The 23,748-nt window shown below is 42.5% G+C and overlaps 1 protein-coding gene across 1 annotated transcript; it reads right to left on the reverse strand.

Moving 5' to 3' along the window:
* Positions 1–14,189: 14,189 nt before the first annotated feature.
* Positions 14,190–23,421, reverse strand: TM4SF4 (transmembrane 4 L six family member 4). Its single transcript, XM_077826539.1, has 5 exons — positions 23,248–23,421; positions 22,871–22,960; positions 19,683–19,816; positions 14,910–15,099; positions 14,190–14,207 (listed from the first exon to the last, which is right to left on the reverse strand). The coding sequence occupies exons 1-5, from the start codon at positions 23,419–23,421 to the stop codon at positions 14,190–14,192; spliced, it is 606 nt and encodes a 201-aa protein (XP_077682665.1).
* Positions 23,422–23,748: the final 327 nt, after the last annotated feature.

Here is a 23,748-nt window from a genome sequence, read left to right on the forward strand (position 1 = left end):
TAAGGCCAAATCCTCAGCTGCTGTATGATCAGTCAAGCTCCATTGAAGTTACTGGCTTGTTGGTACAATTTACACCAGGGGATCTGCACCCTGCCATGATTTAGTCAATATTATAGTTAAAGTTTAGCAAAATTAGTGTAAGCGTTTACTAGTGAGTCAATGTTTTTAATTGGGTTTTTTTTGTTCATAAAAAACAAAGATCAGAATTCTAAAGCTGGTGCCTGCTTTTCCACACGTACACTGGTGTAGGTCGGGAGGGGCGCGGGAAGAGAATAAAGCCCAGAAACATTAAATTTTGTAATCGTTTTCATATTCCTGTGATAATAAAACAGCAGCAGAGTTGAATGGAAAGGTGCTATGGAAAATATTATTGCTACTGTAAAGCAACTGCCCGTAGGTTAGGTCAAACCTTTTTTCATTCTGAACCAAATGATGGTGAAGATAAAGTAATTTTTTACACCATAACATATTCTTGTTTCCGCAGAGAGTATGTGCTGGATCACATGCACAGACACTCTCCCCAACCCCCATACTATCCAGTTTGTTGTGAAGTCCTCCTTTCAAGGAGTTTTCTGACTTTAAACACAGGCTGTGACAGAAGTATAAGTATTCAAAAAGCATATGTATTTGTAATTCTATTGAAACAATTAAATTTTTTACAATATTTCACTATTATTTCAGTTTGTGAAATTACATTTATTTTACTAAATTCACACTACTTGTCTCAATACAGTAAATATGCTAGTGGGACAGTTGTACTGTTGACCATCACTGAGTGTGACATACATAAACGTTGCGGATACGGAGGAATAGGATGTTAATTACAACTTGTATTCTAATAACACTATTAGAATGTAACTTTTTGGGGAGGGTGGGTTGATGATGAAAACAAATGCTGGGGTGTTTTGCGGGGGCTGGGAGGGTTTAAAATGTCTTTTGAAAATGGGTGATGAAACAAACTGTTTCTTAATACACTGCATCCATGTATGTGCTAGTACTTTAACTTTTTTTTTTATTTACTTTTTAATTGTATGTTATGATGTGTGAGCAGTTGTTTTTAATTTAGGTTATTTTACATACAGAGGGTATGCATCAGAATCAATCAGATCAAACTATTGTACCCAGAGTTTGGTTCTGGTTTTTATTTCTTTGATCTTATACAAGAGAAAATAAATAAATGAATTTAAAGCTTTTGGCTGCATTTTTGTTCCGTATGATTTTTTTTATTATTTGTTCTCTGGAGGATTTTAGAACTTGCTGAGCATTAACTCCAGTTGGAATAAAGTAAAGAAGCGTTCTGTGGAAAGAGATTCCCTTTGGATTAAGTGGCCAACATTTAGCAAAAGAAACCTTAATATACGGAATTGTGGTCCAGGTTATTAATAGCTATGAGTAGGTTTAGGCGATATATATCCTGGTTGCACCCACCCATGCCACATCCAACATGCGTCCCAGAGGCACACTACTTATTTGTCCCCACACCACCTCCTAACTCACCACTATTCGTGCTTCACTACAATGTCACTCAATGAATTTCATTTCCAGAGAGGACCACCACCCTAAGGTCTATGTACCACTTAAGCCCTCACAACACAGTGTAAGTCGTGCATTGGCCTGGGAGTGCCCCTTTGCCCAGGATCTGAATTTCACATTAACAGAATATTTTTCATCATTTGCTGAAAACAAATCAATGAGCTCCAGGCCTACATTTGAAAATCTGGCCTTTTCTACCACATGTTGTTAAGACTAATACTGAAATTGTTCTAAACGCATGCTTGTGAACTTAGACTTCTCTGTGCTTCCAGGCCATATATCCTGCACTCTGATATGTGGGTGAAGTGGATATCATCCTGTATCTTGTAAAATCAGTTACTGCACTCATACAACTGTGCTGTGGCATAAGTTGCTCTCATACAGTAGGGTCCGTACCGGCAGGGGGGGAGGGGGGAGACGGAGCAGCAACATTAAAGTGCTGCCGCGGCAAAGGACCATCCTTAAAGCTCTGCCTTCACTACCCATTAGTTAGATCCAATATTTAAAGATAAAATGAAGCCGTACCTTCCAATGACGATAGCTCAGCCAACCTAATGAACTTGAAGATCTGTAATGCTGTCTGAATTCAGTGCTCATGAAAACGAAGCCCTTATAGCCTGCTTGGCTTTAATCCTATTATGAATAAGCAGTATACAAATTTCCTTAAATTACTCCTGTGCTAATCCATGATCTGCAACACTCCTGCATTCTAATCCTGAGACTCTTGGTCAAAGACTACCAGTTTTAGAAAACTTGGGGGTTACTTTATGATGTGGGTAAACATTCACAATAGGAACTACGCGTTTACCCCATTTGTGAATGAAATCAGGATTTGATCCCAGAGTGATTGGCTAATGCATTAACACATTGTGTCACCAACTATAACAGAAGTGCAGTTGGTGATTTGGACTAGTGATCTGAACACAGCCCTGTGAGCCAGGAGCTCCTGAGACTTAACCCAGATTCTCTCACTGGAAAATCACAAAATGTTTTCCCTCATTAACAGCTGAGTAAACAATTTCTCTTCCTCTCCATCTCACAGGGGTGTTGTGAGGCTTAAGTAACTATTTTGGAAAGGTGCTTTGAAGGTGATAATTTTAAAAAAGTAGTTAGAACTTAACATAGACATGCTGACTACGGGGTGAAGGAAGACCGAAGGATTGGAGGATCTCCCAAACAATTGGCTTGTTGGACGGGCTTTCTCAAGTCCCTTTCTGAATCTCAACTACATCTTTTTTCATAAGGCTGTCTTCCTGGAACCCTGATTCTGTGCCCTTTGTCTACAGCAAAAACTACTTATGTACTCTAACTCTACACCAGAGGAATGTAAAGTTCTTCAAGGACTTAAAAGCACGGTAGCCTGGTAAGCTGTTCACAGAGATGTCAAATAGGATAGAATCCATTTACTGTGACTTGCATTAATAAAAAAAGAGGGGCCTTAATAATGCATTGCACAAGCAGTTATAAAATGATGACATAAAAGGTAGCTGGAAACAGCTGCCGCATCCATCTGCTCCACTATGCTACTATGGAATGTGATATCATCCTTTGGCACCTGTTGATGTAACTATCTTACATGTATCTTTTCATTAAAGGTTAACAGCTGTTCTATGCCTGATAGTTCTTGTCTTGGGGGCAAGGAATGTGTCTTATCTGTGATCTGTAAAGTGATGGGTAACTGCACAGCTCAAATGTTTAATGCCCTTAATAATATAAATCTGAGTTGGACTAATGAATATCCAACATGAAACTGTAGATGGAATCTAAAAATAACTAGTTCATCCTGAGCAGAAGCTCCTAATGGGCCCAATTGTGCAATAATTATGTGATGTGAGCTACTCTCCACCAGAGACTAAGACAAGCTTCACACTTGCATTTCCTTTTCTAATCAGAGCTGCATTTGACCTTAGGGGGTCTCAAAGTCATGTGGAATGCATCAATCCTACAGGACACAGATAAGAAACAGGTGGTCCAGTTGACTTTGGATTTCCAAGGGAACATAGTATCCATGCTTCTTGATGCCTAGTTCCAGTTCCTTATGGCATATGTCACAACTGGCACTTCTGTGGTGTGGTTCACCTCAAGTTACCTCTTAAGGAAATCGCACCCATATTTCTAATGTAAATTCAATAATGATTGGGGGCTGATCAGTGAAGACAGAGGCAAAGTGAAAGGTAAAATTAAGACAAGGAAGGGGATGGGCAGATTTTAGTTCAGACATGGATAGAACTGAGACAAGAATAAAATGCAAGGAGAATCAAAGAAGTGAGGGGCAGAAAGAAAGAGTAGTGAGAGAATTGGAGGACATGGGAGCACAGAAGAACTGGAGAAGCAATGACAGCTTATACCCTACAGTCATTATACAGTGGCTGAAAATATTTAAATACATATGAATGGCACAGTGCAATGGGGGCGTAGAAACGCTAACAGCTAACAGCCGAACAAAACCATCACTATCAGTTAATTCATAAGTCCCTGGTATTTTATAGCTTTCTGAATCATGATTAATCCTTTCAGAAAAAATTGGTTGCCCTGTGAATGGTTGACTAGGATGCTGAAGGGAGGTGTTTGGAATTATTTAATGTGAAACATTTATTAAATGGGAAATGCACAAATATATTTAATAACTCAGATTACGGTTTGGTCTCTGATTTGCATAATGACAGGTTTCAGAGTAGCAGCCGTGTTAGTCTGTATTTGCAAAAAGAACAGGAGTACCTGTGGCACCTTGGAGACTAACCAATTTATTTGAGCATAAGCTTTCGTGAGCTACAGCTCACTTCATCGGATGCATTCAGTGGAAAATACAGTGGGGAGATTTATATACACAGAGAACATGAAACAATGGGTTACCTGAGTTTCATTGGCTCTGTAATGGAATACTAAGCTGCATTATACTGTTCCACCAGTAGGTGGCAATGTATCTAAAATGTCCTATTTAAAGGAACCTCAGCTGTACCTGGAAGAGCATTAAAATATCTTATCATGAACATATCTGGTGTGTATAAGCAAGCTCTGTAGTCCATATCTGGTGCAGTAGTACATAACAGGCTCTGCCTGCTTCAGAGTGACTACAGGACTGGTGACTTGAGGCTAACTTCAAGCTCAGTCTTATGAGGCTGGTACACTGGGATGGTCAAATGCTGTATCTCTCCATTTGTATTTAGTACCCCAGGTGCACCAAGTCAAATACAATAATCAGCATAATGTCATTTATTGGGCAATCTATATGTTTGTTTATTGGTGAGTCTTTTCAGAAGTTTTGTTTCTGAATTTAGAAGGGAACAATTACCCAACGAAAGATGCTTGTGCTTCCTTTAAAATGGCCATGTTAGCTAAGAGCCAACAGCATCAGTTTCCAGTCATTCACATCTGTTAGCTCAGGTTACTGTTCTTATTTTACAATGCCTTAATTCCTGGGAATCAAGTGTAGCATTAGTTCCCCATTCATGGCTTCTTCCCTGCTCGGGGAGAGATGTCAGTTGCAGTTGGGAAGCCAATGGCAACATAGTTGAGCTTGTCCGCATGAGATCTATGTGGATGGACCCTCTATTCATACAACATGAGCACAAGGCCCTAGCCCTGAATGGAGAAATGACTTGGATACCATGGTGATGGGCATGCAATAAGAACTTGAATAGAGTAGCATAGCTCTGAAACTTGACAAATTTTAACTTACAGAGATTTCAAAGCACTTTTTCCACAGACTGCAAGAGGACAGAATATAGCCCAAAATGTGGAATCAAACTGGAACCAAAAGTGCTCCACTGGGAGAAGACTGATAATATGATGGGGATTTCCTGTAAAGTCTTCCTCTCACAGCTTCAACAATGCACTATTATTTGTCACCAGACACTGCTCTTGCTATTGGCATTTGCAGCCCCCTATGCTGAAATGTCGATCACGTCCATCATGAAATATAAACCTGCAAGTAGGTGTTCCTCGTGTAGGTGCTGAAAGCCACTGCAGTGCACGTGATACTAATGAAATGGCAAAATAGGTGTCTGCCACGCAAAAATACATATGTAGCCTATTGGTGAATTCTGGCAGATATTAGCTGGTATTCCTTTCAGGCACAGAATTGTAACGGGTGTGGCATTGTCCAGCAGCATGTGATATTACTTGTAATTGCATTATCACTGCAAAAGGACTCTTGCAAAAGAAATGCCACTTAAAGTGTATGTTGTGTTTGTAAACATCTCACGGCCTGACAGCCATGCCCTGAGGCACACCTGTGACCAACAAGCAAATGTTCATCATAACCATCTCCATGAATAAAACAATGTGATAGAACAGAATGTGGGGTAAAGACGAAGTCCCAGGATGAGTGAGTCCCTGACAAGTTTCCATGGAAGTGTTTTCTGGCAGCACTAAAGGTTTAAAAAAACACACACACACCACCCCACAGCCCCCTTTAGTGGGGTATATTAAGAACTGCTGTGATCCAGCTAGTAAATCCAATGACACCCAGTAATTATGTACAATCACTAATCACAACAGCCTCAATAAATGTTTTAAAAATGCATTTTTTATGAGTGGACTAACAAAGAAGAAAAGGCCCCCAGTGAGCGAAGCACCAACCATGAGAGACAAAGGCTCCCTATCAAGAGGGACCTGCCAGAGTCTCACCTCTTATGGCCATACTCGGCCCTTCCAGGTTGTTCCCTTGCAGCTCTGACTTGCTGTTCCACGCATACTACATTTTCAATTCTCTTTCTTCCATTTGTTTTCCCCCGAGACAACACCACAAGCCAGAAAGTTACCAAGCTAAACATGGCAGCAGAACAATCTTCAGGTTAAAAGTGCTACTGTCACATGCCACAGGCTTTAGTCTGAGCATTGGGGAATGGATGCAGTGGTGTTTGAGACACACTGGTCCATAGAATGCAGCTTCTTGTCTAGTACTCACTGGTCAAACATAGCTGGAAAGAAATTATCTGGTGCCCTCTGGTGACAGCTCAGCTCTGGAAATAAAACTGAGACAAAGATTTGCATATGCAGTTAGCATAGGACTAAACTGAAAAGAACTGGTTTGGGGCCTTTCTTGGTACTTTCTTAAGGAGCATTTTCATATGTCTTTGTCAGAGATGAGTGGGAGGGCAAGGTTTTGACAGCACTGGGTGGGTAGGACTAGTAAAAGGTGGGAAAAGGTGCCTTTTGCTTTTTTTAAACCCCCCCCCCCGCCCAATTTTGCAGCCACCCTCCCTTCCTGCATCTTTGTTCAAAGAAGCAGTTCATGGCTGCTTAACTTCAGCCTTTCTTCCTGAGACAGACAGGCAGAACCACCACTAAGATCTCAGAACTTTCTTTCAGGTGCCAGGGCCGCAAGTGGCACAGCTGTGAAAGGGACCCTGACTAGAACCAGACAGGAACAGAGTGCTTGCTCCGGCCTGAAGTTAACTGTGATTAGCCTAGTTTTCTTGTCATAAAATTTGAAAATCTGGGTAGCGCACACCGCGAGATCCCCCGCAAAGAAACTAAGAGGTGGTTATGCTGTGTGAGTGTTATACCAATAAAATAAAAACCAGCAGGATCTTATTAAAGGGGAAAAGGCAAAATACCACATTTATTGTGAATACAGAAAGAATCATAGTAAGCAGTTAGTTATAGCTATAACATTCCATTCAATCTCATATTTATTCACACATTCATTCATACAAACACAGGTTCTGCAAGGTTGTTATCATAGTTACCAGCCTTAGAGTTGCTCAGGCCAAGCCACTGGCCTGGATATGAGGAGGGAACAGGGCCTTGTCAGATGCTCATCTGATGCTCCTGGAAGTTGGTTTGCAGAATCAGACCCCAAAGTTCTCACTTTCTAGAGTCCATTTTTATAGGAATTTCTTCCTATGCCAGTCTATGGGAATTGCGTCATTATGCTGTTGTTGAATCAATCAGCAGATGGCACATTCCTGACGGCTCCGTGCTGCCAGATGTTATCTTGTTCTTTGGTTCTCCCATTCTTGAGGCTGTTGGGTGGATTCCAGTCTGCCCTCCGGGGGTCCTCTGGTTATTTCCACTTGACGCCTTCTTCAGCCGATGGACCCTGGATTCCTAGGCTGGCACCTCCCTGATCATTCAGTTATTATCCACGCCAAGCATCCATCCACATACATCCTCTATCTCTATTTTAATCACAATTGTTAACAAAGCAAGATGAATACAACAAAAGGGTGGGGAGTCTCTGGGTGCTGTTTCTATTGTTACAGAGTATTGCTTTGAGTCTCTCTCTGTGTGAGTAGTTGTTATTACAAAGAATTGCTTTGAGAACAGACTCTGTCTTAGAATGTACTAACACAATTAGCAGCTTGCAAGTTTCACACATAGAGGGAGAGAAACAGTACCAAAAACCAAGAGACCTCTTAATTAGTAATACCCTGGAATTTAAACTATGGGGAATCAAACTCATTCGTGATTTTAATATAGAACTTCTTTAATATGATCAAACATGAGCATTATGCACAATTCTAGTCATCACATTTGAAAGAATTTTTTTTTAAAGAGCTTGATAAGAAACAGCAAAAAGCTTTATTGTTGTTGCTAAAGATGAACTTTGAGGCCCTGCTAGGAAAGATTGCAATTGAAATGCAGGATTCACAGGAATGTCTTCAAAGTTTCTCTAGGCATGATCTCTGCGGCAATAAGCATTACCAGTAAAGATTCTCAAGGGAAAAGTGGGACTAACAGATGCACAGAGGCAAAGCATTTCCATGGAATCCCTTGCAGGTTTTTTGTGTGTGACATAGTTTTCTTGGTGTGGCCTACAGTGGAGCAGCTGATGAAAAGCAAGCACAGAAGGCCAGCAAGTGGGACTATTAAATTGCCATCTGGGAAGGCCAAAATGTTGAGCCTTCCCCCCTCCTAAATGGATGAGGCTTTCAACAGATCACAATCTTGGGAGATTACTCATAAAGAAACAGTTTTATAACAGGTCTGTCATGAGAAGACATAGGAGATGTAATCTGTCTTGAGCAATATGGCCTACCATGAAATTAAAGCAGAGCTATTCTTCAAGACTCAGCTGAAAGACCTTGTTGAGAAAACACACATTTGAGGTTTTTGCTAAAAAAAACCCTTGATTAATATTCCTGAATAAACAAATTTGCTTCTCAGAACAAGGTTAGGCACTAATTATCAGTCTTCCAGCATGGCTGGGGCGGCAGGGCATATTTACCTATATTCTGTAATATTCTGTATGCAGAAGGAGCCTGGTTCTGTTCCTAGTTACATGAACCTCCCATCAAAGTCCTGTTGAGCTGCTCCCATGGAAGTGAAGACAAAATTGGTTCCTATGTGGATTTATATACACAGTTCATTATTGCAGTGCTGGAGCAAAGTTGGATCCCAGGCTTCCAGCTACATCAATGTTGCTATTATACTGATAAGGAAAAAAACGGGAGGTGAAAAAGATAGTCACTATCTTCAATTTGGAGAGCAGAATCACTTTCCCCCATGTTCTCTCACTCAAATTGCTGACTCCATCTTTCCTCCCCTTCTCTCCCTGTCCAACCCCCACCCCCCACCCCCCACCCCCAAAAAATCCAGCTCACCTTGTGATGAACAAGACAAGGAAAATTACAACCCGTGTGTTCACAAGATAAACTGTTTTTTCAGCCTTAACTATAGCATTTGCTACTGAGCAAGCCCAATGATAATTGTATGCTAACCCCAAACTCAAGTGAAATTCCATCTAAATCTAAAATAAATGAATAGACAACTGAGTTTTGAGACTCTGTTTCTGCTTAGTGGATGGTTCAAGCAGCAAGTGCAGAGTTTTGTGAGAACAATGCTGATGACTCATCACGATTCACTGTCATTACAGAACATGTTAGTATATTCTAAGAGGGGATGGAAAAAATGGTAATCAGAACTAACCAATAGAATGTCAGTACAATTAGACCTGATCACTGGAAGTCATCCAAATCTAGATATAGTCTACTTTGTATTGTTCGTTAAGTAAGGAGGAATAGGTAAAGTAATCTAGCTATTGTTATTACATAACTGATATCGCTGACTGTAACTCTGCAAAAGCGCATTCGTCTAGTACAATAGAGACTACGGGTATGGCTATACTGCAGTAAAAAAACCATGGCACTGAGTCTCAGAGCCTGAGTCAGCTGAAGGGTTCTTCGGGGCTCAGAGGGTGTGGTGGTGATAAAATTTCAGCATAGTTGTTCAGGTTGAAGCTGGAGTCCAGGCTCTAAAACAGAGGTGGGCAAACTATGGCCTACGGGCCATATCCGGCTCATGGGACCGTCCTGCCTGGCCCTTGAGCTCCCGGCCGGGGAGGTTAGCCCTGGTCCCTCCCCTGCTGTCCCCCTCCCCCACAGCCTCACCTTGCTACACTGCCAGCGCATTGGGCAGAGTGACTGGCTCCGGCCAGGCTGCACGTCTGTGAGCTCCTGCCTCTCAGAGCGGCATGGTAAGGGGGCGGAGGGGTTGGATAAGGGGCAGGGAGTCCCGGGGGGTAGTCAGGGAATGGGGAACAGGGGCAGTTGGATAGGCGAGGGAGTCCCAAGGGACCTGTTGTGGGGGCGGAGGGGTGTGGGGATAGGGTCGGGGCAGTCAGGGGACAGGGAGCAGGGGGGTTGGATAGGGGGTGGGAGTCCCAGGGGGCCTGTCTGGGGGCAGGGATGTGGATGGGGTCGGGGCGGTCAGGGGACACGGAACAGAGGGGGTTGGATGGGGGTGTGGTCCGGGGGGGGGCGCGGTTGGGATGCGGGGGTCCCAGGATGGGGCAGTCAGGGGATAAGGAGCAGAGGGGATTGGAGGGGTCGGGAGTTTTGAGGGGGGCAGTCAGGGGGCAGGAAGTGGGAGGGGGCGGAAGCCAGGCTGTTTGGGGAGGCACAGCCTTCCCTACCCGGCCCTCCATACAGTTTCACAACCCTGATGTGGCCCTTGGGCCAAAAAGTTTGCCCACCCCAGCTCTAAAACCTTCCCCCTGTGAGGGGTTTCCAGGGGGAATGTCTCAGAGCCCGGACTCCAGCCCCAGCCCAAATGTCTACACTGCAATTTGCAAGCTTGAGTCAGCTGACTGGGGCTAGCAGTGGCTGTGCCCCAGGTCTTTTATTATAGTGTAAACATACCCTAAGGGTTGGACCTGCTCTCACACGGTAATGTGGGCTGCGTACAGCCAGTACCTGTTTTTTACCGGTACCGTACTGGCTCACTTTCACCCCTGCTGATAGGCATTTAAAGGCCCCAAAGCCACAGAACCCCCTCCTTTCCGTCCCATGTCTTTGAAGGTAGCCTGGCGGCTGTTGAGTCTCTCTCCTTTCCTGGTGTTTTTAAGGTCAATGTGTTTTAAGGTCCTGGTGTTTTTAAGGTCAACTTCTCCTATCAGAGATTTTCTGGGGGGTTGGTCGGAAGGGCACCAGGCCCCTGGGGAAGAGGTAGGAGGCTCTGGAACACCGTGCCTTTCTACCACTAGTCCAACATTGCAATGTTCCTTTAAAATAAAGATCTTATCTCCTAAAGAACTTTGTTCATAGCAGGGTTACATTAGTTTATTTGTGAGTTTTACCTCTGGCAATTGTATGGCTGTTACAGTAGTTGTTAAAACCATCACTATGCAGTACCACTTAGCTTTCTATAGTAAGTCATTGCCCCCCAATGTCTCCTCCGTCACAATTCTTTAGGCCTTCATTTTGTCCACTATCATTTTGGCCCAGGAAAGAACTCCAGTAGATGAGCTCTCTCACAGAGTCCATGACCAACTGGTCAGGTTGCTACTGAGATATACAACAATCAAAGTTCCCATAGGACTGAAAACATTTACCTCTACACACACGTTAGAATAGGGGCTGATAGTCCACCCTACACCTGACCACAAACACAGTCAACCATAATCTCACTGGGTAAAGTTTTTGGGAGTGCTTAAGTGACATGCCTCATTTTTCAAAAGTCACTTAGGGGGCCTAAATTGCATTGAAACTGAATGGGGCTGTTGTCTTATTTCCCAGGCCAGGAAGGCACCACACCCAAAGTCTGGTTCAGGGCCTCTTTCTCAGGCCAATTCTTTACAATGAAACAGTTTAACATAAATTCCACATATAAAGCCAGTCTTTTCCCTGGACCTGGGATCTTCTGCAGGGTCTTCTCTATTCCTTACAGGTTCCCACCAGCTACTTGCCTGAGACTCACCCTGCTCCAGAGCCTGCTATAGGCACTAACATGGGCCCAACAATTCTCCACCCCAATTGAGCCACCTGCAGACTTTTCTATTGCTCTGATTAGTCTCAGCTGGGAGGTAGCTGATCAGCCACAGGTGCAGTATTATCAGAGACAGATTATGGTTTTGTGGGGCCCTGGGCTTTCCCTTTGCTAGGGCCCGAGTCACTGACATTGGCAGTGCTGCAAGGGAGGCTGGGCCCCATTCCCCTTGAAGGGCCAGCCACCCAGTTTCCTAAAGTCCAGCTTCTCAGAGGCATTGAGGCTCCTAGCTTCCAATGATTGCCAGTGATTTCAGTGAGGTTAGCAGGAGCCTCAATACCTCTGAGGGGCTGGGCCTACGGTGCTTCAGAAAATGGGACTCAGGCACCTAAGTCATTTAGGCACCTTACCAATGTTTCCCTTAGTAGCTGGCTGTTCCTACTGTGCCCATCACTGAAGCACAGAGATGCTAAATTCCTTCATGTCAGCCATGGGGCTCCGGCTTACAACAAGTATTTAGCTATTTGCTGACAAAGGGGAACATCAGGAAGTGAGAGAAGCACACGGTGCGTAGGGAAGTGTGCAGGTGTGGGAGCAAAGGACAAGTGGGACTTGAATGGGCTGAAAGGGCTGGGTGGTGGAGGAGGGGCTCTGAAGGGAACAGAAGAGACTTTGGGCAGGTGTGTACTTAAAATGCTTCAGCTGTAGCACTTCAGTGAAGATGTTCCTATGCTGATGGGACAGCTTCTCTCATGGGCAAAGGTAATCCCCCTCTCTGAGAGGCGGTAGCTACGTTGAAAGGAGAAGCTCTCCCTTCAACCTAGCACAGTCTACGCAGGGGTTAGGTTGGTATAACAGCATGGCTCAGGGTGTGGATTTTTCTCACCCCTGGGCGATGTAGTTAGACCAATGTAAGGTTATAGTGTAGACCTAGCCTATGAAGAAGAATACTCCTCATTGAGAAGTAGCTGACAAGGTAGGATCTTTTCTTCTCCCATACCTTTGACGGGGGGGGAAACCAAAACCCTTTCCTTCTAGTGAAATGAAGTTACTGGTTATGCAGAGTATTATAGTTCCTTCTGCAAACATTTCAAGCCGAGATACACACGCATAACTCCTACTGGCCACATCCTATTGTCCTTGTTCAGATCAACTTCCCATTGACTGTATCAGGAGTTTTGACTGAGAAAGGTCTGTACGGCTTGGTTTCTTGATTTCAGTGGAAGTTCTGACTGAACAAGTACTGCAGGATTTGGCCAATTGACTTCTGTGGGAATTGCATCTGAGGGCAGTACTGGTCTCCTATGACTAGCATATGGAGTTGTCACTATCTTTGTAGCTATCAATTTTGCCTTTTGCAAGTAGAAAAAAGAACAAGTTTTCACAGTAAGCAGTAAGTCTCCAGTCCCGTGTGCTGACTTCATTAGTTGATAGACTATGCCTGCCATGCAATTAGAGGTGTGACAGCAGCATGGGTGTAGACGTACCTGAGCTAGCATTGATCTAGCTAGCTTGAATAACAGAAATGAATAGAAATGAGGCCAGGCAGTAGGGGCTGTACAAGCTGCACTGGCAGGTGCTGCCACAGATTCCCTGCTATTGTTATTCAAGCTAGCTAGATCAAAACTAGCTCAGGTGTGTCTGTGGTTACATCTCTGACTGCAGTGTAGACATACCCCGTGACTGGAATAAGACAGATAGTGGGTGACTCTAAGACAATGTTGGAATAAGCAAGATCATCATCATAATTAATTGCCATGTATTTCCCTTTTTGGCTTAATTCCTGATATGAGTCAGGAATAACTTGGGGGCTTAGTAACAACACACTCATTCCTGCAGGATTGCATTCCACACTGCCCAGTGTGCTCATCGCTTTTACCCTTGTATTTATATGCACAATAATCATGTTGTGCAGGATAGATGCCATGTGTCAATCACAGCCAATGAAAAGGAAAATCCCATTAGACTTCAGATGAAAATCATTAACACCACAAAGTCTTTTTACAAAGAGCATTTTAATGATCTCACGTCCGGAGCATAGAAATCTTCACTTTTCTATGTAGAAACAAATAAAACTTTATTCTAGAGTTCAAAAGAAAGTTACAGATTTGTTGCATTTTCATTTCATAAGTGTCAAAAAGAAACAGATACAATTAAATTACAACTGAACTTGTATTAGCAGCATTCATCAGTCCCCAATCAGAGAGCTAATTCATAAGCGATGATGAACGTCCACTCTGAAGAGGCTCTTTTCAAATGGAAGCTGTTTTACAAAAATAAATATAAATGGAATAGCTGGGCTTAATTCATTCTAGGACGTGGGATTTAAATGGCATGCAAAGGGCAGTCAGGGCTTCATAACAATAGCGTGAAATGCCCTTCATTCTAGACCTTCTTAGTCAGAGAGTGTGCAGATGAACATGGCTCACCAAAGTAACATACAAAAGAAGTGCCTCTAAAGGGATTCTTCTCACATGAAGAGATTTCTGCAGTCCTCGTTCTCTTTAAATAGCTCCGTTTCCCTAGAAGGAAAAAAATACAAAGATCATTTATATTGGTTAATATTCATGTGAGTTTTAATGGATTTTATTATTTTGCAAGCCCTGCAGGAATCAGTTCAATAAATGTGTGCTGTTTCAATCTCTGTAATTTGTCAGAGACTCAGATTCTGTTTTCAGCAAGAGAAAATGCTTTAGGGGTTTTGAACTGGAATTATTCTAGTACAAGTTATCCCAAGGCTGTGTGGGGCTGATTCAGGGCTGGTCTAAGTTGCACCAACTTGCAAAATCCACCTTAGAACTGTTGTGCTGGTAGAGTTCACCAGAGTGCTGTGGCCTTGGGCTTTACCCCTTACCCATGACCCATGCTTCTGACATGCCTTGTACCTTATGAGGGCTAGTAGGGGGTGATGCAGAGCTGGCTCCACCAGCTTTCTGCCATTTAAGGATTCCCCTATGCCCCGGAAATCCACGGGTGCCCACTTAGGGCAGTTTTAAGTCCCCCTTAAGCCACCAGAGCACTGCAAAGGGAACTTTGCAGTGCTGAGAGTCTGGCCCAGTATCTTTTAAATCTTCCACAGTATGTCACTTAAAACAACATTGAAGTCCTTTCTCCATAACACACTCGGGAGTTTTGCAATTGCCCCATGTAATAGCTTAATGTAAGAATATTTACATCCATTATTGAGTAATGTAATCACACGCAGAAGACACAAATTTGCTTACCCCACAGCATCCACAACAGCTGCAGTCCCCACAGATTGTTCCAATGAGTCCATTGACAACCTGAATGGCACAAAGCACTATTTGAATTCCACTCATTATCAGCAGCAAGGAGAAGAGGGTCAAATTCCAGGGAACTATGTTTTCAGGTGATGTGCAGAAGGTCCACATGGTCGTGTTGCCTAGATAATTCCTGTGTAAAAAGAAAAAAAGCAAATGAGAAAGACAATAGAAGTCAATGTAAATCAGTAATGCAGTACTAGTGTAGCTACTAATTTGTTGTTATTGTAATCTGAAAAGTGAGTCACTGTATCCACTTGACTCTAAAATAATTTCCATATCACTATTAATGGCACTTTGTATTTCTGCTTGTGGAATAATGAAAGAGTTTTGATTTCAAATAATTGCATTTATAAACATTGACATCCTCTATCTGACTACAGCACGAACAAAGAGCAGGTAAAGAAAGAATAAATATGTTCTGAAGGCAATTAAATACTTCATTTTATTCTGTCAGGAAGGAACCGTCAGATAAGATATACCAGAACTTCATATGAAGCTTGTTCAAGCCAAGTATGTAGATGCAACATTAATAGTTAAAACTTCTAGTGGTGAAACGAATGAGCTATCGATAAAGGTGGGAGTACATCAGGGATCAGCACTGATCCCTTTCTTGCTTAGCCTCATCCTGGATACCCTCACAACAAACTCACAAATGAAGAAACCTTGGAGCATGTTGTGCACTGTAGATATTGTTCTATGCAGTGAGTAGAAACATGGTCTAGATAATAAACAGGGAGATGTGTTGGAGAGATAAGGGATCAAAATAACTAAAGAGAAAAAACAGAACATATAGCATGTAATTTCAGTAATGTGAGCACTGAAGCATTATCCTTGAAACTGGCTGGGCAGACAATACCAAAAATGCAAAGTTTCAAGTGTCTGGGTTCCAGAATCCAGATAAATGGGGAAATGGAGGCTGAAATGAGAGATAGAATAATAAGCGCCTGGCTCAGATGGAGAGAGATAAGTGGTGTAGTATGTGACAGGAGGATACCAGGAAGAGTAAAAGGGAAAGTCTAGAAAATGGCAGTCCATCCAGTTTGAATGTATGGTGGTGGGTACTGGACAAAGAAGATACATAAGCAAATGATCTGTTCCACAGAAATGCAAATGTTGAGATGGATGAGTGGTGTAAGACAGAAAAAAACACGTGAGGAATGTGTATGTTAGAGACAAAGTCAAAGTAACACCCCTAGATGAAAAAATGAGGGAGTGCAGGCTCAGATGGCTTGGGTCATGTAAAGCACAGTCCTGACAACAATGTGGGTAAGAGGGCCCAACAGGTCAAGACTGACTGAAACAGACAGACACTGACCTAAGAAGTGGTGGGATGTCATAAAAGAAGACATATTAGCATGTGGTGTGATTGAGGATATGGCATCGAACAGAGCACTTTGGAGGGAGAGGACTTGTAGGGTGAACTACAGCTAATGGGATTAAAGCAAGGAAGAAGATGAGAAGGACCATCAAATAAGATCAACGCCAAAGATCTGCCTGTTCTGTGGTCACCCAAGCTTGTATTCTTCTTTCTTTGAAAGTGAAGTGTTTTTTTCTTACTAAACACAGTTCCAGTTATGCAGTTGTATAGAGCAACCCTGACATCTAGTGGTAAATTCAGTACATCTAATATGCATACGCGTATCATAGATAAAGTTAAGATTCTGTCATGGGTATTTTTAGTAAAAGTCTGGGACAGGTCGCAGGGGTGACACCCTGGTACCCCCTTATTCACTTATACCCCCTTATAACCACTGTTATATAATTAGGATGTGTTTTGTACAAAGTATGCCTTGTGAGGTATCATTCTAAAAGTCTTGATCTGCTAGACATTAATATCTCGGATTGTATGTGTTATCATCATATGTGTAGTGATGAAGTTTGGCTATGTATGAGTTACTGAAACATGTTGTGAGGTTGAAAACACCCACAAGCAGCCTTTCAGGTGCAAAAGTAAAAAGGCCAAACAATGTTAATGGCTTATTGAGGAAATGCACACAAGCACAAGGATTACCCCAGGAACTATGTACCATAGAAACCTCTCAGAGATAGCACTACACAATGGGAACTGTTTGACCCAGGTCACAGCAAAAGAGCTTTCCAGCAAGTGGAAAGAAGATATAAAAGGGGGAAATGATATCATGATGGTACCTCACTCTCCCTACAACAACACACCTGGAAACACCTGAGGAACAAAGACTGAACTGGGATGGAATGTGCGGCTGTGTATGCACACCTGGGAAACCCAAGCTTCAAAGCTAGTGCCTTAAGAATCTGCCAGCCTGTTTGTCGCTCAGGGTGAGAATTTGCTAATTCATATCCTACCTATCTAGTATGTTAAGCTCAGTTTGCGTTTTTATTTACTAAGCAAACAGATCAAAGCAGATTACTATCACTTATAATCACTTAAAATCTATCTATCTTTTGTAGTTAATAAACTTATTTTATGTTTTAATCTAAACCAGTGTGCATTTGACTAAGGTTTCTGGGGAAAATCTCAGCTTGGTTACCACAAGTGTGCATGATTCTCTTCATACTGAGGGAGAGGTGAACCGGATATTAAACCCATATACTGGCCAGATTTGACCAGGGCAGGACGGTACTGCTCTGGGGTTGTAGGCTGGGGGTTAGAGAGCCTGTGTGTAACTGCAGCTGGGTGTGTCCCTACCTGTGTTAATGCTGGTCAAAGTGCAAGCTTGGAGGACTTTATAGCTTGTCACAGTGTGAGAGGGAACCCAGGCTGGTGGATCAGAGGGCCCAGTGGTACCCCAGTTCCAGGTAGCAACCCAGGGGGAACCTGTCACAGCAGGCAATAAACAAAAATTCATGGAAGCCCACAAGCTGTCCATGACTTTTACTAAACATATCTTGGGGAGGGGGGACAAACAGAGCATTGTGGGGCTTACAGCTTCTCCAGCCCTGCCACTGATCCTGCGTCAGGGCTGACCACTGCTGCTCCAGCCCAGGAGGGGCTAATCCAGCCCCAACCACTGCTCCAGCAGACTGCTTTGGCAGTGGGCCACTGGTCAGCTGTTCGGTGGCCCTGGGGCTGGTCAGCTGTTCTGGAAGCTGCTGTTCCCGTGGGCCTGGGGCTGGCCACGATGGCCACTGCTCTGGTGGCACCAGGGCTGACCAAGGCTGCTGTTCCGGTGGCCACTGCTCTGTGGCTCTAGGGCTGGCCGCTGGCCAGCTGTTCTTGTGGCTGCTGCTCCAGGGCTGGCCCCTATTCTTGCAGCTCTGGGGCTGACAGCTACTCCACAGTCCTGCCCTAGAAGAAGTCACAGAGGTCCCAGAAAGTCACAGAATCCATGACTTCCATGACAGAATCGTATCATTAATCATAGGGTTGCATTTAGAACACAGGGAGATAAATTCATCCTTAGTGTACATCGATTGCTCTCATTTCATCTCAGGGATAGATTAGGCAGATTTTAATGCTTTAAGCACCAAAGTCTGACCTTGGATTAGAGGATGCAACTCTCATTGACTTTGGTGCTACAAAATGTTAAATTATCTTCAGTGGGAGTTGCGATCAGGGAAACAATGGTAAATTTTCAGACTCAAATATTTTTCTTAATTGTTATGGTTTTACATTGTTATTAAAACAAAACAAAGGAAATTCTACTACAATGAGAAAAGGGAAATAACATTTCTAACCAACTATCAAATGCTGACAAGTCACCTGTATTTCATCTCATGCCTAGATAACACAGCAGCACAAACACGTCCCTTGCTGTTCTAAAAGCCAGCCCTGAGCCACCGTAGAATGAGAGAAGGAATGGCAGACCTCATTGCCATTTTCTGGGCTTTGCCAATTTCAATCAAAATGTGAAGGTTATTTCAAAACCCAGTTCTGGTTGTTGTTTTTTTAATATTGCCTCTGGATACTCCTAATGCTCTGTTAATTCAGAGAGTAACAGTATTAAGACCAGAAGAGATGTTTATGATGATCTAATCTGACCTCCTGCATAGATTTCATCCAGTGGTTCCTTCACCTTGACCAACATCCTTCAGCTGAACTACAACACATCATTCAGAAAGAGCTCCAGCCTTGGTTTAAAGATTCCAAGTAACAGAGAATTTACAACATCCCTTGGATATCTGTTCCAATGGTTAACAGCCCTCATGATTAAAAATGTGCATCTTATTTCCAGTTTGAACTTTGCTGACTTAAACTCCTGCCAGGGAATCCAGGGATCTGAACAAGTGACACAAATGCATGATACCAAAGAAGTTTCAGCTGCATAGTGTGGACAACTCCCTCCAATTTCCATAACCAAAATAAAATTACATAAAGACTAACTCTTAAATATTAATAGCCTCAGTTTCAGATCTGAGATTCCCACTAAAGACACTCATTCATATGTCTCTAGTCTATCCCCCCATACTGCTTTAAAAATCTAAGGAATAAACTGACAAGTGGTAAATTTATCTTAATTGGGGCTCTTTGAAACCTCTAGTTTCAGCTGGGGATGGTATTCTTATTCTAGAATATTGTGTAGCCATGTAACAGTCCACAGCAACACTAATGTGCTTCATCCAGCAGGCAGCCACACTGCAGTCTCAGTAATGTGATTGTGTGCAATTCCCTATTTACACAACAGAATTAAGTCTAGAAATGACATCACAAACTTCCTTAGTGCAGTACCGCTTCAGTGAGTGGCTATATCACATCTTTTCTAGCTAACCCATGCATGATGCAGTGCAGTATCTTACCCATTCTCAAATGGATAGGTCCAATTATTGTCACTGTTACACTTAGGGCCTCTATTTAGAGCAACTGCTGACACAATAAAGCAGTATCCGGCTCCCAGAAGTCCAACAGCCGCAAATATTATAGAAGTAAACATCTGATAGACACAGAAAAAGATGAAGTTATTTTTGACCTCTTACAAACAGTTAAATGTAGCCCGCTTAAGTGAATGTGTAGTACAGTCTCAACCCTAACTCCTGAACAGTCTTATAAGATAAATGCATTATGTAACTAGACTCTAATGTACATTATATGTCTGCAGGCATTCCACTATGTGCCTGCAATTCCCATTGGTCCTTAGAAGCTTAAACCAAGTCAGACTGGAGTGGTGTTTGCATAGGAGACCTCAAAGGAACACCTTGAGACTACAGGAAGTGGTAGTGGTGATTCAGTAGATGACACACTTCCCTCAATCAGTACTAACCCTGTCTGGTGTTCGGGGACACTGTGCCACACTGAAGGGTCTGTCAGATGAGATCATGGCCAAAATTGAAGTCCCAACCCTTTGTGAAGATGCCTTGGCACATTTCACAAGAGCAGAATTGTTAATTTTGGCATCCTGATCAAATTTCGGCATGGTTGATTATATTCTGCCTCTGTAAATTTCCCCTCCCTTTTCACATTCTTTTCTTCCTGTTGTGTATTTGTCCTCATCATAACCAACATCACAGCTGGCACTAATGCAGAGATGGCACTTTCAGTCGAGAGGCAAAGGACTGAGTGGACATGAGGTATGGACTACATTATATCATACCAAAGGGTTAAGGCCCTTTTAGGACAGAGTTGAAGTACATAGGTGGGAAAACTATACTGAAGCCTGTGCTTCTACTACACATGCTGGATCTGTTCTGTGGCTAAATGAAGACTTTGTTTTCAAAGAACGTCGTTCTGGCATTCTTCATGATTATTTAAAAAAAAAATCACTTAGAAACCAAAGCCTTTGCTTGGACTTCGAAAACATTTTGTTACCTTCACGTAATCAAATCTTTAAATCATTCCAAGACAATATTAATTCCATAACATAAGCCTGGTGTTCAAATTAACATGAAAGGAAAAATTCTGTTCTCAGTTATACAATCCAGCTAAATTCAATTGAGTTGCCTAGGTGAAATGATGGTAGAATCTGTCTGCAAAGCATTAAATGTATTTAACCGTTCAAAATATGTGGTAGATATTAAAGGTCTCCAACAGCTGAACTGATTTAGAATAATAAATTGTTGTGACAGAAAATTGGCAACAAGATTCTCGTGGGACGGAATATGTGGCTTCTAAGCTTAACTAACTCCCTCCAGTGTTAATTCAGCAATAAAGAAGAAAAGTTTGACTTGGACCCTAAACCTACACTGGGATCCACTACTGCAGCCCTCTGCAGCTATGCAGAGCCCTAGTTAAATCACCACAACTTTGCACAGACGTGGGGGGATTGTGCTAGTGATTCTTGATGCAGAATCCAGGTCCTGGGGAGAGGATGAGAGAACAAACAACGTGTGAGAGATGTGTAGTCACGTCACTTAATGCACTAGTGGAAGGTATTCAGATCTGGAGTAATTGTTACTTTGGTGGAGTTATTCTGGATTTACACTATGCTACTGAGATCAGAATCTGGCCCATTCTAGTCTACTGAGTATGAGAAGTGCATTCTTCCACAAAGATTCTGGACCAAATTCTCCAGCCCGCTAAGTCTGCTGTCCCTAAGTAGAGGTATTTTCCATGGGCATAGAGTAGATGGAGGCAGCTACACCATCTCCTGTGCTAGCAACTCCACCCCTCCACTGTGTAAAATGGAGGAAGTAGCATCTGAAATTAGAAATGAGCCTAAGCCAAAAAGTTCAGCTCCACATTCGGCTCCAGAGCCAAAATTCCTCAATGTCTTTAGGGTGTTTGGATCCATATTTTTTTTAATTTAGCCCATTATAGAAAAAGTTTGAACTGGACTCTACATCTCAGCTCCCCAGAATGTGGCAGTGGTGCAGTGTAGGGATTTTCATGCTGGGGGAGATGAAGGGGGGTTGTTTGGGCCTGCCTCCATTTGAAATACAATTTTTCACCCACCTTAAAAGTCATAATACTTAAAAGATTGGAGACCTATTACAAAAGAAAATGCAGTCCTACAGAGTGCTTCTGTATCATGCCCTGTAACTGGCACTGATACGGAGTCGACTTTTAAACTTCAATTTGAGGTACACAATTTATGCTGTATCTTATTTCGAAGCAACCACTGTATATGCCCTACCTGCTCCCTGTCAGCTGCCTTTCAACACACCGAGAGACAAGGTGGATGAGATAATATCTTTTATTAGACCAACATCTGTTGGTGAGAGAGGCAAGCTTTTGAGCTTACACAGAGCTCTTCTTCTTGCACTCTTCTTCCTCTTTGAGACCTGAAGAAGAGCTGTGTGTAGCTCAAAGGCTTGTGTCTCACACCAACAGAAGTTGGTCCAATAAAAGATATAACCTCACCCACCTTGTCTTTCTAATATCATGGGACCAATATGGCTACAACAACACTGCTTTCAACACACTGTTACTTTAACCTATTATTTTGCTATCATACGCTCCATACCACCACCCTTTTCAACCCTTTGTTTAATATTGTTGGGTGGTGAGGGTCTTTCTTATGGTGTGACGTGGATCTGACAAAAGGAAGAAATAACTATACTATGGAAATGGCTGTAATATTTTTCAGAAGATCCACATTACACATGTGTAGGGGCCACAGTAAAGCTATACTGTGACTGTAATGGAGCAAGAGACATCTGTCAAAAAAGGAAAAAAATAACTGTCCTATCATCTGAGAAAAGCAAAATGTGGGTCTTTAAGAAATTTGTTTTATTGGCACCCACTTTTAACAAGCCATGTCAGAGCTACAGCTGTATCGCATTGGCATGCCAACAAGGCAGCACGATAAAAGTGGTCTTGCTACTATCAAGGGGTCCTGGTAGAACAACATCTTGGCACATCATTAATCCTTGACTTAAGGCACAAAGGGATACCAGGATTTTGCACTTTGTGCTATGGACAACAAACACATGCACTACATAGTCACACTCTAGAACATCATAAATATACATGGACAGACATGATATAAATGTTATTGTTTGTAACCATTTGGCTTTTTTTTTTTTTGGCCACACCCTTCTTTTCCACTTACCGCAAATCTCTTTCCACAGCTTTCATTACCACAGCATCCACAACAATCATTATTCTTAAGGCCCAAAAATACCAAGGAAGGAAAGATCATCTACCAACAATAAAAAATACAGTTCAATTAGGTTGGACCATTCTGAGTTAACCTTATGTTTTAATCTATTAGTCCAGTGACTTTTGTTTTTTATCACTAAATTGAAATTTTCATTACTCATTCAAAACAAGTTTTAAATTGCCTATTTACTTATTAAACAAAGTGCACAATCAAGAGTCATTTGCAATGTTGGTTTTACTGTATTTGAAGTGCAGGGGAATTACAGTAAAACCCTAACCTTTTACTTTAGAAAATAAAAGTGAAAATTTCAGGATTTGTCTACTTACCAGTACACCGGATCCCAAGATCCCTCCAAAGTACCAGACTTCGTCTGTGATGTGTTCATTACTGCTGGTGACTTCTCCTCCAGGGAAAAATAGCAAGATGTTAGCTAGAGTACATAGCACAGCCAGAGGAATGAGGGTGATTCCCAGGCACTTGGCACAACCACCGGAACACATGCTTTCTAAACAAAATTACAAACTAAACTAAAGAAAAATGAAAACCCCTTATTCTTGTCAGTGTTTTAAACAGGAGTGTCTCAGCGTAATTTACAAAATCCAATTCTGTTTTGCCCTTGGGGAATTCAGCCTATAGAATGTTTCCCTCGGAGAGGTTGCAGTCTGTTAGCAAGCCAGTGCTCCAGTTATTTATAAGCTCTCACTGCCATGATGTCAATTTTCTGAACCCCCATAAATGAGATTACAGTCAGACCAACCTCTTTTTTTACCATGACGACCAATAGCCTCTGTTAATGTTCTACCAGCGCAGACTAGACCGTCAGTTAT

This window comes from Eretmochelys imbricata, chromosome 9 (assembly GCF_965152235.1).
Source record: "Eretmochelys imbricata isolate rEreImb1 chromosome 9, rEreImb1.hap1, whole genome shotgun sequence".
NCBI lineage: Eukaryota > Metazoa > Chordata > Testudines > Cheloniidae > Eretmochelys > Eretmochelys imbricata.